The sequence below is a fragment of the Thermobia domestica genome, chromosome 13, assembly GCF_964235325.1.
Source record: "Thermobia domestica chromosome 13, izTheDome1.hap1.1, whole genome shotgun sequence".
Classification (NCBI taxonomy): Eukaryota; Metazoa; Arthropoda; class Insecta; order Zygentoma; family Lepismatidae; genus Thermobia; species Thermobia domestica.
The window spans coordinates 151,900,966-151,920,230 of NC_137466.1; the positions used below are offsets into that span (position 1 = coordinate 151,900,966).

Consider the following 19,265-nt stretch of genomic DNA (forward strand, 5'->3'; position numbering starts at 1 on the left):
GCATTCTGTTATAGGGATAGAAGTTTCAAGACTACTTTTACACAAGTACCGCTAAGAGGGGCTTATCTGTTCCACTCTTAACTTGGTAGAGGAAATAAAAGCAGTAGATATTACTTACAAAATTACCAACCGCGATGGCATTACTAGACTATTCAACGTGTATTAAAAGAAAACTTGTACATGTATTAGTAGTTTTAATATCGTCGACGGGTCTAGGAAAATTCGGTGTAGGATAATTCGGTGTAAGAAAATTCGGTGTAAGAAAATTCGGTGTACAGAAAATTCGGTGTACGGAAAACTCGGTGTGGAGAAATTTAAGTGTAAGGTAGATTCGGTGTAATATATATTGAATACTACCACTTACGATAATTTACGACACTTCATATTGTGAAAACGAAAACCATAAAATGTAACGAATAAAATGGTATTTGTATTTTTCTCGCAACTTGATTGGTTGGTTGCCCTGTGACCTAAGCGTTTCATATAATAAACTTAAGCTTCAGGAATTATTATGATACAAAACAATGGATATATCAAGCTAAGCACTGTATTTTTTGTTTCTCAATAATTGTTTCAGAATTTGTTTCTCAACTAACATTGATCGTTTTCGCTTATTTTTACAAACCAACTCACTACCAATTTTCCATATACAAAAAAAGTGCCGCCCCGATAAAGGAGAGTTTAAAAAAAACGATAGGACACGTTTGTTTATTTTCAATAAAAAGTTAATATACTGAATTTCAGTTTCGTAAGTTCAACGGCTTGCGAGACACTCATTTCCCCCCCCCCCCCCAAAAAAGATTTGAATCCCCACTACCACCTTAGAATATGTATTATAATGAAATCGATATGATAACACCACAGTTTGGATTACGGCCTAACTATATACCAAAAGTAATTTCATTTGACTTTGCAATTTGGCCGTGATGATCAGGCACACATAGTTACATTTAATTTTTTATATAATATTTTGTATATTACAGTGATTCAAAAATGTATTTTTTTCAGTAGTTTCCAGTAGTAGTAGAACTCACACGCTGTGTCTCGGAAGCCAAGTAGTAGTATAAGTCCTATTGCTATTATTACAATTAGAGATATCAATATCCAAAATTGTCTGAAGTTCGTTGTTTCACTTAGATATTACTCATCTCAGGTAAGTACGCATAAACAGAAACAATTGAAAAAGGAATGGAAATGGAGGCCTTGAAAGTAAAACGAAGACAGATTCGCCAGTGTGCAGATGCTGTCTACAATGCAATGAGCAGAGTGGGTTGGTAGGTCAGAGTGAGTCATGGTGGATGGTGAGTCGCAGTGGGTAACGGTGGGTGGTGAGTCGCAGTGGGTCACATACTGTTGAATCACGACCTACAAATCACGACCCACGACTCACTGTATTCATATATATATATATATATATATATATATATATATATATATATATATATATATATATACAGTGGCGTATTTAGGGGGGCTTCCGGGCTTAAGCCCCCCCCGAAATCTTACTTACTATAGTAAAGTATATGAAATATTTTGAAGAATTTTCACATTTGCAGGCAAAGCCCCCCCGAAAGTTAGCAAAGCCTAAGCAATATGTAAGATAATATTGCTTTAAGAAGATAATAAATGTCTGTTAAACGTAAAAGATAGTGTAATAATTGAGGTGGGAAATATGTCATAAAATTTACATGGTTCTTGTAAACAAGAGGTTAGCGAGAAGTCTTCTTTCTATTAAAGTTTCAAATGCCTTGATTTTTTCTGTAAAAAATATGCAGATAGTCATTATAACCAATATTTGACCATTTATGAAGGAAGAAAGTATAACAAAGAGTGCAGTAGTCCTAAAAATTAAAAGATTAATGCAGACATTTTGAAAATATACTGGCAGATTATTTAAAATTATTTTTTTTTTGTTTGTTTTAAATGCCTTTGATCCTAAACTTATTTCAGATATGAAAAAATTCCAGCCAATTCAAAAAATAGTCTAGCAGAAAAAGGGAAAATGAATCTATGGTTTTACTAAAAATTAGGTTTTATTTTTGCTCACAAAATAGAAAAATACTAAGATATTATCCGGAGTAGACAGCCTGACAAGTAAGATGAGAAAACAATCGATAAGGGATTTAACTACTACAAAATCTGGTTATTAATATCATATAATTAATACATTCAGAGACAAAAAAATATTTTAAGTGACTTTTCAAAAATATTTGATTGCTGCTGCTGAAACTACTACCATAAATTATTATGGTGGGCAAACTTTGTAGGTAAGCTGTATCGGCCAGTCCACATATAATAGAATAATAATTCGGCGTTCAAACTTAGTTAATTTGTAACATTAAAAAGCAATAATAATAATAATAATAATAATAATAATAATAATAATAATAATAATAATAATAATAATAATAATAATAATAATAATAATAATAATATACAAAATTCCATTATTATTATTATTATTATTATTATTATTATTATTATTATTATTATTATTATTATTATCTCTTGTAAACTTATTATTATCACTTGGGACTTACATAGAATTTTAAAAACCCTGCACATCCCTCTAAACCTTTCCCTACTAGTCTTCGCGACACGTGGTAGAGATATATGATCCCTTCTGGCTGAAAACCAATGTTGTCACAATTCCTTTCCTTTTTCCTAATTGAAATCCTTTTTATTATTATTATTATTGTTGTTGTTAACTGAAAATAGGAAGGAAAGCGTTTTTCCTTATTTCTGCCGGGGTTTAACTACACACGCAGTGAAGCTATTGAACCCATCATAAATCAATCAAAGTGATCAGCTTCATTTCCTGGAACTAGTTACAAAAATTGTAAAAAATAAATAAATAAAAAATAAAAATAAATAAATAAAGATAAAAATAAAATAAACTAAAATAAAAGAGTCAATGTTTCCCTAGATGAGGCTTTTGGCACGCGACACATTCAAAGTTCGACAGTGGGTTTTTGTTCTCCCCTTTTCTTTCTCTCTTTCTTTCCTTTCTTTAGCAAGAAAAAAAAAACGATAGTTTGGAGTGTGACAGGTGATAAACAGACCATTTGAGGTTATACTTTCAAAACACTTGCAATGACATAAAAAAATCTACAATTTAAATTATAAGCTTTCCGTTTTAGTGGAAAATTAGCTATAGCAATTTCTCAATTAACTGATTATGACATACTCACAACAAGCATTTTCTAGAATCTTTCGGTTAAAGGATCTCATCAATTAATGACGATAGCTTTCCGATAATGGTACTTTTCTATTTATGGAAGGATGATTACTATTAATTTCTAGCCTAAAAGAACGTTGGGGATGGGGGAGGAGTAGGTATCACCGTCTAGGGGTAATAACACTGCTTATCCCCTGTATTAAGAAACACTGCATTTCGCTCTTCTCCATTATGTATGTAAGAAGCTTACTCGTTATAATTTTGAAAAAAAAAATCATATTGTACATCAGAAGTAATATCAAACTCTCCCTTAATTCCGAGTTATTTGAAATGTTGAACTCGAATATATGACCTTGATCGAGAGTAGGCTAGGGCAGTAGCGTAGCCAGGATGTGTGTTTGGGGGGGGCCCAAGTGCTGTTATAGATACATATAGAAAAATTACAAACAAAAAAATATATAAACATAAAAATATATAAAAAATTACAAACATCAAAGTACTAAAGTACTTTGTCGGACCTCTTTGGGGGGGGCCCGGCCCCTCCGGGCCCCCCCCTTCCCTACGCCACTGGGCTAGGGGTTAGTGTTCTTGCTTTCCCGTGTTTGAGTTCGGGAACGACCTTTTGGAGGATTCTTCAGGGTTTATCCTGAATTTAGCCAATGAATGCCGGGGTGATAGATCTAAATATGCTTTGGCTTTTATTTCCAATTTCTGTTGATTTGTCCTTAATTATTACAGACTAAATTGGCCTCATTTCCTCTACCTGATGAGTTGTTCAATTAATATAAACCGACATTCCAATTAATGGTATTTTTAAGGATTCGCGGTAAAAATGCCAGGCGGAAAAATGGTAGTATAGTTTTTTAGAGCGGAAAAATTGGCAGGCAAAAGACAAGTGGGAAAATGACAGGGAGGAAAATTGCTCATGTTATTTTTACCGTATCACTTTTAATACTAGATCTGATACTCGCAAACTATCCACATTTACTAAAATATTTTAGTTTTAGTTTGTAGATAATCAGTTTTGAGACTAACGTGAATTGTTGTCAGCAAAGCATGACGCGTTCTGATGTTGCAATCGAGGAAAAGTCCCCCAAATATGGAGGAGTTAGCTGCGAATATGCGAATGAGCAGTCACGAACAACCAACAGTGAGTGGCCTCCTAGGTTGTACGTTTGGCGTGAGGCGAACAGCCCCTTACTGCAAATAATAACTGTCAAAAACAATGTGAGCTCGAAAACCATTGTGAACATTTTCTTCGGATACGAAGCAAGTAAATGAAATGAAATAAAATTTATTGTTTAACTTTCCACGGTTATGCACCGGGGCTAAAGAAGACAATGATGACAAATGGATGGAATGGTGGCATGAAGAAAATAGGAGGAAAAGGGAGATCTTTAAAAAAAAACGACCGGAACACAGTATCTATTCGTCTACTGTAAAGCTCGCTTGGTGCGAGGTGAGATCCAATTAGGGACCCCACACACCGGAGAGGAGCGCTCGTTCACTGAGTAACCGGGGTCCCACCACTGAAATAGTTGAAGAAATTCTGTATGACCATTAGTATTCAAATTATAGTCTAATCGAACACAATGCATTCAGTGCTCCTCCCATTTTTTACTATATCCCTCCAAAATTCTTTTCTCTAATAAAGTTTCAAAAAGCGTTATCCAGACTCAAAATTTAGGGAACACTTGTTAGTAAGCCTATGCTTGTTAGTCAGAATCCCCTCTTCTTTCTACTTTGGATCATCAGATATCGGCCAACTTAAAATCATGTCGTGGAATACAGCACCCTCTGAGGTGTGTTCAGAGAACATTTAGGCCTATAGATAATATCTTTTCATTGTTGTTAGGGACTTTCCTAGTATGGTACGCTTTCATCGTTAGCAGTGCAGGCCGTAGTATGGCCTTTCAGAGATGTAGAGGTGTTCAGATTCCGGAATGTTTCGAAATAAATATGTTTAATCCGAGATCGGATTATATAATGCCATTTCTGAAATTCCGGTGTAGTAATTTCGGAATTTCTTTTCCTAGGTAGGGAACTTTAACATTGTGGAATCTCAGAGTATAGGAATATGATACTTATAGAATTCCGAAATCATTACACTTAAGGAATTTCGAAACTACAGAGTTCAAAAAAATTCTGAATTATAGTATTTGAATTCCAAATATCGCTAATCAAACATCAACGCAGAAGTGAGTGACACAAGTTTAGAGTTTCTTCTCCGAGTATAGCTCATTTTCCTTTGTTTTTAGTACCATGACTCCATTTTACACGCTCGTGGCCAGACCTCTCTAAACTATCACTTGTAGGATGTCTACAGTTAACTTATGGTCTAAGAACGTGAAATAAAGGTATATAGTGCGTTATTTTGCTGGGCTTCGTACCAATTAAGGCGCCTATCAATCAACTTTTTTTTTTAAAAAAAACAGCGATAATTCATTTACGAAATTTTTAGTCACTTGCCGTATATTCCGAACAAACAATTCGTCTAACGAACAGTTGAACCAGTCATTTCGAAAAGGCCATATGTCCATCCCCACCACATTTTCATTTTAGTGCAAAGTCGAGACGTGTGCGAAGAAACGCACATCCTCTGTGAAAAGACCAATTGTGTGCCAACGTTATGTTACATATCCTACACTATTGCCTCAATATCATCGATGCCATTGTGCATGTCGAGTTTGCAATCCATTTTTTTATTTCTCCTCAACAATTTACTTTGATGTATGGCCTTTTCGAAATGACTGATTCAGTTCTTGACCCTATATAGTGGCATAGCCAGGGAGGCTAATCCTTTTCAAGGTTGAGATATAACTAATGATTTCCCTTACATACACAATGCTCTAGTTATGATCCCACTGCTCTGACGTTTTAAATATAACTTTAGGTTTTAGGATTTAGATTTCTGGGCTTTCGGCATGTAAGGCCACTTAGCCCTTAACGATTTGAGGGGATGATGTCCCTCAGCGAGCACACAATCCGGGGAAAGGGAAGGAAGAAAGAATTGGGGAAGGAAGGAAGCAGCCTGGGACCTATAAGTTAAGTACCACCCCGGTATTTGCCTGGTATGAATGAGGAAAATTCGCATTCAGGGTGACGCGTGAAAAAGCGTTTTACACTTCTTCGACCGAGTGTCCCCACCGGGAATCGAACACGGGACTGCTCGCACCTGGTAAACATAATTTATCACAAAGAAGAAAAACAAGTATTATGAAGTCATGTTCAAAAAACTAACTTCCCAGAAGCTTTCTATTTAACCCGACAAAACTGTAGTTCACCCCCAAGCTATCACAAAGCAGCAATGGTGAATTAACATGATAGTTCTATACAATACGGCTGCGTCCTCTTACATTGAGTCACCAACAACAGGGCGCGGCATATGGAACCAAACGCATGTATTGCTCTGGCAGCCAATAAGTAATTGCCTCTTTTTCTTCTATAGCTAATGGCGTCATGACGAGAGAACTCAGCTGTACTGTTGTACCAACATTGTTTTCAGTGTAGATCTTCTTTCAATTTATCTCTTCTTGTCAGTCTTTTATATCTAGCTGTATGCAGGAAAAAAAAAATCGAAAGGGTGTACGGGATCCTTTCCCACCGGGATCGGTGACCGTGATTCCATAGATTTGCGTGCCCACCGTTGACATATCTGGCTACGCTACTGGTCGAACCAATGCACTATGAGGTATGACATATGTTGAGGTAAGACGTTTAGCGAAAGCATGACTATTTCATCAAGTACCTAAAGTAATATTAAGATAGATTAAATAGATTAATATTTGTAACTAAAACAAAAATAAAACCCATTATTGTTCAATTGTTGCCGATGTATTAGGACATTTGCGAGTCCGCACTTTGCACTGTAAATTAATATTTAGAATATAAATATCTAACTTCTCACTAACAGTGAAAACATTCTATAGTAAACAATTATGGTTAATTTAACATAATTGGTGGTAATATGGTTATAGTAAACAATTTTCCTCAGATGTTACTTATAGTGTCATCAATAGCTATAGGTAATTGTGATATTTACATTTTCAAATATAACAATAGAAATTTTCATTTATCTAAAAAAAAATATTTAACAAAACAAGTAAGATAACAATGCTTAGAACTTATAATGATAACATTACTCAGAAATAGTTAACTTCGCCTACTTCTCGGAAACTACTCAAACTTTCCACATGGTTAGTGCACCGAACACTGAGGTTAGTGCTATCACAGTTTATAAGTTATTTGCAAAAATACCTGGGTGGAGGGGCTAACTTTAGATTATTCAGTTTTAGTAGCATTAATTATTAACATTAATGTTACATTAATTATTCATTTTTAATATTAATTATCCAACTAAGATGGGGCAAATATCAATGGTTAGTGCATCGTTAGTATTTTCCAAAACACTAACGTTAGTCCTATCATAGTTTAGCAGCAATTAGTAAAATACCTAGATGAGCGAGGATAACTTTAGATAGATATTAACTTTAGACTTTTAGTAACTTTTCATTAACTGGCTATGAACTGGAAGGTGGATAACCCATTAATGACCAACATTAAATCAGAGAAAGAATAATCAGTTTCTAAAATGAGAATTACCTTCACAAATAACTCCTAAACTATTATAGCACTAACGTTAGTGTTTTCTCTTTCGGGAAGCACTAACGATGCACTAACGATGCACTAACTTTTGACGTTTGTACAATCTTCGTGGGACAAATACGAAAAATTATGTTTGGTTCTACTTGAGTGGATATTTCGCTGGTAACTCCTATACTATGATAGCACTGCCGTTAGTGCTTAGTGTTACGGAAAGTACTTACGATTCACTAACCTCTCGCATTTGTCCAATCTTCATGAAAATTAATGAAAAAGTTACTAAAAGTTGAAAAATCTAAAGTTAATCCGATACAGGTATTTCGAAAATACCTTCTAAACTATGATAGCACTAACGTTAGTATTTTCTGTTGTGGGAAGCACTAACGGTGCACTAATCTTTGACGTTTGTACCATCTTCGTGGGACAAATATGAAAAATCTGGTTCCACTTGGGCATTTCGTTGGTCACTCTTATATTATGATAGTGCTCACATTAGTGCTTAGTGTGTTGGAAAGTACTTACGTTGCACTAACCTTTGGCGTTTGTACAATCGTGGGATAATTACTGTGAAAGTTACTAAGTTGAAAAATTTAAAGTTTTACCCATCACCCAGGTATTTCCCAAATAACTATTAAACTATGATTGCACTAACGTCAGTGTTTTCTACTTCGAAAAGAACTAACAATGCACTTCGGCGCTTGCAGCATTTTGGTCGGACAAATTTGAAAAATCTCTGTTTGGCTCCGCTTGAGTATTTCGCTAATAACTTCTATTGTATGACAGCACTAATGTTCAAGGCTATCGGCTGGTGCAGTTTAGAATAGTAACGCAATAAATTCTCATTGTATCATCTTCAAGGAAAGATAAAATTTGTACATGTGCAGAATAATCCCTGAGTTGCTCCTCGTAACTAGACACACGGCATGCACCAGCTGAAAGTAAGCGAAAACTTGGATTGAAGCACTGTTGTGCAACTAAATCATGTTTATTTACAGTATTATTGTAGTGACTATTGTTCTCCACAGCACATTGAGAATGTAATTTATAGTTTATAATCGGCGCGAGCCAAAAGCCATATTTGTAACAAGTTGCTGCTATTTTTATTTCATGTTATCTAGCTACCTCCTCCTTCTAAAACGGGAATAATAAAACGAACAGTGTATTATTTTATCTAGTCGTCCGTTTTAGACCCCTTGCATTTTTTAGTTCATTCCAAGATGGGTCTAAAAGCGCCGAAAACGACGCGAATAGACCCATTGAATATGGCCCCTTTCTATCTATCTGAACTTACAACAAATGGCTACAGCGAATCAAATGGCATACTTTGACTCAATACTGTGTGGGCAGCGCGTTGACTTCCAATAACATTTATTGTTTTTTTTTTTTTTTTCCCGAAACAAAGATTTGATAGCTCATAATGTAAGGGTTTCCCAATTGCCTTAAAACACGAGAGCAACACCGTAATAGCCATAATAAATGAAACTGTGAAGGAAAGAAATCTCGAAGAATCAATTACGAGAAGATAACTTACAGCTTAGAAGCTGAAACAGAACAATCTTATATAGAAAAATGATCACGTGATGAAAAAGCAGTTGAAGACAGAAATAATTTTGTACTGTTTATATATTAAAGTATTAGCAGAGAGTGGTGGGTCTGGTGTAACCAAACATACTAAACATAAGAACATCAACATATTGTAATATAGTAATCAAAAATAGAAAATTTTCTTCATGAGTTCAAAATACTTTTGTATCTGTATGTATATAAAACGATTTGCTAACTTTTATTTTGAACAGAATGCTTGGTCACAGGATTTTCCGATTGCAAATCAGTAAAGATTACCGATTCTCGCCCAGTAAATACACATCATGCTTTGACGTCTACTGATACACATATTTGTGGGCAAGTAAACCTCAGTATGATGAAGCCGTAGTTACTCTGTTATTGTATACGTAAAATCTCTAATTCTATAACCTTATACTCCGCAGTTTTTAGATACACTTTTGAACAAGTTAGAGTTGCTCTCTCTAATTGTGTAAGTGTTACTTCTCGACTGTGTCCAGCAGAATACTTCCTTACAAGTACACATACATGCACAGATGCATCACTTTCTAGTAGAAGATCCCTGGCAGGACTGGATTAACCCATCTGGAAACCCGGGGCTAGAAAAAAATAGTGAGCCCGGTAGACTTTGCTTAATACATTTCTGTGAAAGTGCAATAGGAAAGTTAAGAGAATAATATTTTTGGTCATATTTTATCTTATGATGATTGTATCTTGTATAATTCGTTTTAGACAGCCAGTTGAGACTTTAATCAAATTGGGGGGCCCCATCCGCCTTTAGGCTCAGGGCTACAGCCCCCTAAGCCCTCCTTAATCCGGCCTTGATCCGTGGGTAGGAAATGACATGAAATCCTTGAGTTTTATGTCCCACGGTTATGCCGGATAGGCTAAAGGAGACGGTGATGGTGAGAAATGAATGAAATGGTGAAATGAAGAAATTGGGAGGAAATAGGAAAATCCTGAGGAAACCCACGTACACGGTGTTTGTCCACCACAAAGTTTATTTGGCGCGAGCTGGGATTGAACCAGGAACCCCAAGCACCAGAGGTGAACGCTCTACCACTAAGCCAATGCGACCACTAATCCCTGGGTTGGCTTAACAATAGTTTTATTTAATTATGCAATATCAATTCCTGTTGTTCATAGAACTTTCGTGTGGACTTAAACTTAAAGTAATTTGACAATAATTGAATTTAAAAAAACGCAAAATAACTATAGAAGAATATACTCAAAACACAAACTTCACAAAACATAAATTTAGATGAAAAATTAGAGTAAATACTGGCATATTAAGAAACATTAGAAATTTTTAAAGTTGGAAAATTAAGTGCATTAAAAATGTTTACTTTGCATTGGAATGATCATATTTTTTAATAATATAAACGATAACACACAGTGGCGTATTTAGGAGGGTCTTCCTGGCTTAAGCCCTCGGAAATCTTACTTACTATAGTAAATGAAATATCTTGCAAAATTTTCACATTTACAGGCAAAGCCCCCCCCCCCCGAAAGTTAGCAACGCCACTGATAACACATATTGCAATTCTCCACTCATTCAATCTAATGAATGTAATCCTTCTTTCTTTGAATTATAGAATCTCTAAATCCGAGAATGTTAACAGAAATAAAAAGCTAGTTGTTATTAATTATCCTATTAGCTATGTTGATTACTGAGGGAGTAATCAAAATTCATATTACACTAAATTGTCAATTAAAGAAACACTCATTTTGGAACAGGTTGGCCCCTTTTGTTAGTGCGCATTCATGGCATGGCTTCCACATATAAGGGCACGGGTTCAATGAGATGACATATATCTTTCATGTTTAACTTAAACCAAACATACTAGTGCCCCTTCGTTATTTGATATACATTTAGGCTTTATGCCTAACTTACCATCCATCCAACTGGAAACTTCCAAATATCTAATTCTTAATTGGGTTGTAGCCAGGGAAATGTGGGGTAAATGACAAAGTATAAATAAATCATTATGTGTACCTCTAAGAAGTCTGCAGTGATTGGAGCGCGGTGACTAGAAACTGTTTGCCACTAGATGGATTTAAAATACTTTTTCCTAAGTTAAATTTTTTCCTTACCAAAAGCGTAAGAGTAGTGAACTTTGAATGCATACTACAGGTATCTCTTTACTGTTTCATAAGTTGAGACTAATCTAATTCGCTTCCGTGTATCCCGACTTTTTTTTAAAAAAAATATTTTTATTTATTTATTTATTTATTTATTTATTTTTAGTTCTTGTGGAAGCTGGTAGATCAATTTTCAAGATGTAATATATACACTTTCAATTTTTCCCCAAACTTTTCGCTGGTCTAGTAATTAACACGCGTCCTTGGTTCATTAGATCATGGGTTCGATTTGTGATGAAAGAGTACCTAAATTTTAAAGTATTATGGTCGTTCACATTCCATATTTCATTGTAGATCTACGTCTTATATAGCCTTGGTGCATAAAAGAGATCCTAAACTTCAATAATCATCATAGTCTTTCTCCCACACACTTGTAACCGGTTTGAGTTTTGTAAAAGTTGAAACGCATTTAGTTTGCAACATCATACTTGAAAAAGGACTTTGACCATATTTCGTGAAAATAGTGGAGCTTCCAAAATGATTTTTTCTACGGAGGCTACTGAATCCTCTCCCATACTTGATAATAGATGAAACGGGAGAACCCAGAGAAAACCGATGCACACGGTGTTTTTCTATACCAAATCTGACTTGGCACTAGCCACCATCGAACCAGGAAACGCCACGATAAGCGGTATACCACTTTATCAATAAGATATTTATAAACTATACCGAAAAGATGTCTCAAATTGTAAGTGCTACATCAAGTGTTTAATGTTTTACGTTTCTATTTTAATGTTTTTGTGTATTTATCTTTTAATTTATTAAGTATTCCGAATTAGTTGGAATTAAGATGTGTTTTGTTTACTTGGATGACTGTACTTTTAGTGATCTTGGTATAATGGTAGAGTTGGAAACTAGTATAATATTTCTCATTAAAAAAAAATCCCAAATGAGATGGAAGAAATATAATGGATATATGTAGTTTGATACTATAATGCTACCACAAGATCTTATGCCATGATTATTGCTATTCTCGTTGCTATAGTGGCTAGCACTCACGACTTTGGTACGTGGGGTCCCGAGTTTGATTCCCGATTGAAAAAGAACAGAAATTGGAACGCACAAATGTAGTTCGGATTCCACCTCAATCTTTAGATTCAAGTGTCTAATAGCCTTACTGCTGAAAAGAAACACTAAACTTCAAATCACTATCAGATGAGCATAATTTATAAAGTTTCAGTAAACACTTCAAGAAAAGTATGTTGGTAACACTGATCGTCCTACTTAGACCCCTCCGTCCCATTTAAACCCCTATCGTCCGGCTTAGACCCATTTTTGGTCCTCAATAGACCCATTTGTCCCGTATAGACCCCTTGTGTATTTTCGTGCATTGCAAAAGGGGTCTAAACTGAACGAAAACGTCCGGAATAGACCCATTGCAGCTACCTATCTATCTATCTATCTATCTATCTATCTATATATATATATATATATATATATCTATATATATATATATATATATATATATATAGATAGATAGATAGATAGATAGATAGATAGATAGATAGATAGATATAAAGTGGCAATGCATTTGGTATACATCAGGACAGGAAAAGAAGAAGAAAAGACGCAGTTTGAGTATTGAAAATTTTTAACAGGTCATTTGCATTCTCAATTAGGGGTCTAGAAGGTGGTGAATTCCCTACAAAGAGGAACTGTATGTTAACGAAAAACATCTACCTTCAAAAATGTTCTTGTATTTTAGTTCGTTTGATGTCGACTTTTTAGCCAAAAAAGCCAAATCATAGCAGTATTCACTAGATTCTATTGACAATAACTTAAAGCAATTGAAACTACTGTGGAAACTTCATGTAGACCTAATTCATGTAGTACGAATAAAAACTTTCACAAACCTTTTGTAACCGTTGGTGAGTTCAATTGTATTTTGCTATGGAGAAAACAGTAATTTTGAAGCACTTTTAAAAAGGATGCGACTGGTAAAGCCTTATGTTTTTATTGCAAAACGAACTTTAAATCCACTAAAAGTACTAGCAGGTCATGGAAGCACCTTCGACTTTGTATCCAATAACATTAGCTGAGCCGCAACCGTCAAAAACAAAGAAGTTGTTCTACCTAGACTAATTACTGAAATGAGTCAGTACTGTAATAATTACTTATCGTGTCATTAGTGCATGGTATGCAAATTCTGAAGTTCCAGTTCATGTGGAACGGCACTTTTCAACTATTCCATTAGTTCATCAAAGCCATTCTTTACATGTCTTATTATTATTATTACTATTATTATTATTATTATTATTATTATTATTATTATTATTATTATTATTATTTACGTCACAGATTGAAGTTGCTTAAACTTCACAAAAAGCTGTAGATGAAATGACTGCCTCAATTTTTATTATTGACATATATTGTATAATGACTTGCATGTCTTTAAAATCTAATAACTCCTCTTTAGTGTGTCCGTACAATTATTTTATTAGCTAGTACATTTTATACTGTGAATTATGTAACACTGACAGTGTTTGACACCTAAGACTTAGGTAAACTAGTGTTGCTTACGAGATTGGAAGTTTCTTGTCTTGTGTTGAAAAGATGTATTAAGTACGAAAAAAAAACTGTCGCAGTGCCTTTTATATTAGAATTGCACTGAAGCTGTCGATTCGTAGATATTTCTAGGCGATGTCTTTGGTCGATGTAGTAAGAAAACAGTGTAGTTGATTTCTAGCTTTGCGTGAATTTTGTTGTTCAATGATTTTATGTAAACCCGTAATGTAAAGATATTCATGAAGGTGCATAACTGTGATATATTGCCGGTATCCTCAGTTATACGTAGAGCATGATTTTGATCACACGGAAGTGTTACTTAATAAATTTACACTTTAAGTTGTGTTTTTTTAATTCGCGATATTCGTATAGCACTTTATACAAATCTATACAAATATCTACGTTTATAATTTTCCACCCATCTCTTGAATCTCACATACCAATTATAAAAGATCATATATACGCCACAAGTGTAAACTAATACCGCGTAAGAATTAAATTATTGCTGTAATTCAGTGGAACAGTAAACAATATATTTAGAAAATTGAAATTTAATAGGAAAATGTGTGGGTAATTTTATTAATAATAAACTGAAATTAACCAGATGTATCTGTACCAAATTCTTACAAAAATAAGGATAGAAAAGGATTCACAAAAATGGAATGTCTGTTAGGCCATTCCTGTCCGATTCGAGCTTTAGTTAAAGGGCATGCACATTAGAAATTTGTCATGAAGAATTTGCACTAGGAGTGTTCAACCGAAGGAAAAGATTGCTGACGAAATACCTACAATGGAAGGCCATTAAAAGGTAATTTGGAGTAGAAGCCAGAAACAAATGGCAGAACACACTGCAAACAGAAGTAATGTATGTTGTGGTTGCATTATTTTCAGGTCTCTTCTGCATACACCGTATTTTGTAAAGAACAGAAGACCAGAAAACAGGAAAGATAATCATTCCCTTTGGTCGTATGACTCTAATGGGAGGTATAATTTATGGGGTTTTACCAGAACAAAAGAGATGGCTAATAGACGACCCACTCCGGGAAGCGTTGACCCGTAATGGAGGTTTCATTCTTTCTTTCTCTCTTCCTTTCTTCCATCTCTAAGATGGGTTTATGCTTTTTTTCTCTCAGTCTAACGTGGTCATTTTTCATGTTGTAATTACAGTTCAGAATAGATTTGTACGGTAGCTAGTATGAAAAAGGGCTACTTCAATTTATTTTGATGCGGTAAGGTAGATCGATAGATGCACGCTTGTTCTAAAATAACAACAACAAAAATATGGCTAGTTTTTTTATTTTTCTTTAACTTTTTAAAGACCCTTTGAACTAATTTACCACGGAAAAAAATTCTATTTTTAAAACAAGAAGAATTTCTAACCTAAAATCCAACTGATTTTTTTATTTTTTAAAAAAAGAAATGTTACTAATTTTTTTTAACAAAAATCTTTTGACTGGTTACGTAAAAAAAGAAACTTAAAGTAAAGAAAAGAACTATGAACAGTAAATGAAGTATAGTGTTATATAAAAAGTATGGTATATTTATGTTCAGTAAACCAAATTAAAAAGGTCGTAATTTACAGCAGAATTAATGAAAGATTATTATTATTAATAATAATAATAGTAATAGTAATAAAAGTTTAACAGTCTTATGGCGAAAAGTTTAATAATTCAGAACAAAATGTTTGTTTTCTTGTTGTTTCAGTATGCTGAAATTTCCAAGTTGGAGTTCAATTTACATTCATATTCTTGGTTGATTTCAAGAATTATCAGAGAGAATGATTGCCTCAAATAGAGCACTCGATCAAAAGTAGACTCCTCAAGAAGAAAAACATACAGAGAATAATATTTTTCTCGTATATTTTGAGAAAAAAAACTCGCTTCAGTAAAGAAGTATCAAAAACTTCAGGTACTTTTTTCCTTCAAAAAGGATGAGGGTACAGCAGGCTGGATTTCACGTGTGTATATCAGGTTATAAAGTTTGTATTCTATAATACTTCTTGATAACAGAACTAAGTATCCGCTATATTGAATCGACTTTAAATTTTGTAAATATCAAATGGATTATATAAAGCATAAAACATCACAAGAGCTTTCCTATAAATGTAATGTAATTAGTTTTTTGATAGGTGTAAAGGTTCAAACGTTATTTAGAATTAAAGATATTTGGTTAAGAAAACAACCAACAATGACTATGACAGTACGTCACAGGATAGACATGGTTGATATATGTCTATATGCAGTTGAAATGGCATAGTTACTGACTTCAACTCAGACCCCATAGAAGACTACACTGTGCTGAATCATCTTTGATATGAATAAGTTTCATGGAACATTATATGGTAGCCAAGCACTACAGTGATTACTGACTATAAATGAGGAAATAATTTGGAATAATTCTAGTATCTTCTTTAAATAAAAATCAAAGTAAATAAGACCAGACAACGTAGATAATCACAATATTACCTGCCAGTCAAAACCAAGGTAAACAGATAGAATTCTGGCTTGGGTAGAAAGCCATCATCAAGAGGAGCCCTCATGCACACTAAGTATTTGGTTTTTCAATGACGCATTTTTTTCGTTTATCTAGAAGATGAACCACTAGAAGAATATACGCCAGAGTTAATAAGTTGGAATACGTTAGCTACAATCAAAGAAGTTACTGCTTCATTCTCACTTTTCTGTGTTACCTTGGAACATTTTCAGGATACAGGGAAATATATTGTAAAAAGGAAATTCACAAGAAATAATTGGGCCACTGTTAGCAGATCATATATCACTGTTATGAGTATGTGTGTAACACTCAGAAGACAAGCAAAAATGCATTGATGTGCAAAGGTAAAAGACGCGATAGATAAAGTAAAATAAAACATTGTGTAATTTGTGAAAATAAAAGAAAGCTTTGCAGATGGTTGCCAGAAGTCTTCTACATGCACACATAGAGCAAATCATTGCATAGCGCGACGTCAGCGTGATCGTAGCACCAAAGAATCTACTTCCCAACATAAAGCAGTTGAAGGAAAGGAATTAGGCAGTGTTCCTAAGTCAGAGGACTGTAAAGGTGCATTGTGGTGGCGTTACTCATAACAACATGATCCGAAAACAACATTTGGATGACTTCAAACAGGGAAGAGTCATTGGGAAAATGGAAGAAGGACGAAATGTAACGATTGTCGCACACGGGTTCAGTATTAACCATAGAATTGTTTCACTTGCATGATGAGTGTTCCGAATCACAGGAAACGCTGTGGGAAGGAAAAGGTCCGATGGATCACGGTCAACTTCAGCAGTGGACGACAGTTACATTTGCAACAACCAACAAAGATCCAATTGCAAACACATTTAACAGGATTACAAAGAGCCTAATCTCAATCTTTACAGCTGCACGTCGACACTATGGAGGTGTTCTCTTTGCTCCATATCCGTTACGCTGCGTTTCGTTGACATCTGCACTTCGACAGCACCGTTTGCGGTTAAGAGACCTCATCCTGGCGAAATTAAAATACCGCTAATTTTACAATAATTGTGTGATATTTTCAAATAGATAAAAGATAATTGAAATATAAAACAAGAGCGCCCTAGACAATATTATTTTGCTTGAGGTACCGTTATCACAAGTCACCTAGTGGCTTTCCGTTTTCAGCCGTTTAGAAACGCGAAAATAAATGCCGATTTTCAAAATGGCTCGAAATCGAAAGCAGATAAGTGTGTCGTGATAACAGTACCTCATGTAAAATTATATTGTCTAGGTCGCTCTTGTTCCACATTTCGATTATCTTTTATCTATATGAAGATATCACATCATTACTGTAAAATAAGCGGTATTTTAATTTCGCCTGGATGAGGCCTCTTAAGTCATTAATATCAGGACTAGACGGAAAATTTGTGGTGTCGTGTTCTCTTCTCAGATGAGAGTACATCCAGTCTGAGCAGTGATTATGAATGTTTCCCACCTGACGAAGGGTGGAAACAAAGAACGAACCCAGGAACATTGTCAAACATGATAATTTTGATGGTTCAGTTGTTCATGTGTGCTAGGCATAATGTTGAAAGCACATAATGATTTCACCCAATTTTTTAAACCGGTAAACTCACCGTTCAACGTTATTGTGACACTGTACTCCTTTCCGTGTGTCTTTGCAAAGAAGAGCAATCAGCACTAACTGCATCTTTACAAATGATAATGCGCAACCACATCGAACAACGTACTTGGTACAGCTCTTGGAATTGGAGGATATTCAATGACTTGTATTGGCCTATCCTCCTTTACTTGACTCCTTCGAGCACGAGTGGGATATTATAAAGAAACGTCATGTAGTACGCGTAGAACCACCAGGGACTACCTAGCAATTGAAGCCGTGAGTTCCATAACCACACATGTCCAGTTGAAAGATATTGAGAAAATCAATAAAAACTTGATTTATATATATATATATATATATATATATATATATATATATATATATATATATATATATATATATATATATATATATATATATATATATATATATGTGGACTTGGAAATCAGAACTCTTCATATACACTTTGCTGAATAACAAGTGCCACTTAGTATTAAAATAAGGAGTATTACGAGTAATTTGTGTATAATAAAATAATGAAAATACTGGACTTGTGTTTTTATGGAACTCATTAGTCTGTTACATTGGTTTTAGACACTATAACTTTGACGTCGAAAAAGAATATACTGATGTTTGAGCAATAATATCTGGAAATGAAACAGAAAACAGTGACTGTGCATAAACCATGTCTCTATTGTCACAATAGATTTTTGTATGTACGTAGGATTTATTTAGATTACTTCTTTGACTGGTTTCATTTTTTGTTTTATTGTGTTTTATTTTTTTGCTATGCATGTAATTAATAGTGTGTTATTTACTTGTATTATGTACATTTAATTATATTATTTAATTTTGTATGTATATTATATTATTGTATTGCTTATTGATATATATCTAATTTGTGTAAGCAGTATTTCTAATCCTTCTTTAACTGGAGTTATTTACTCTGTTGAAGGCATAAATAAATAAACAAATAAATAATGTAATACAACAAACAGTACCTTTAGTTTACTCATATCTTTCCTTCATTATTACACACTTCACTTCCTGATTTCTCAGCACTGGGAGCCTGGTCTTTACCATACTCGTCGAGAAGTCTCTGAAGTAAGGTTGCTCTGCAGGTAAAATTGATGACAGGTAATTTTCAATATCCCTGGCTTTAGCAGCTTTTAGAGGAATTTCAGCTCTATATGT

General features: G+C 34.3%; 1 protein-coding gene across 1 annotated transcript in view; it reads left to right on the plus strand.

The window, feature by feature from the left end:
• The window catches only part of LOC145668637 (adhesion G protein-coupled receptor E4-like), a 701,971-nt gene extending 683,585 nt beyond the window's left edge, over positions 1 to 18,386 (plus strand). The window contains exon 3 of the mRNA XM_081736682.1: positions 15,695 to 18,386. Within this exon, the coding sequence (XP_081592808.1) occupies positions 15,695 to 15,784 (90 nt within the window). The 3' untranslated portion in view covers positions 15,785 to 18,386. The remainder of the gene's footprint in view (positions 1 to 15,694) is intronic.
• Positions 18,387 to 19,265: the final 879 nt, after the last annotated feature.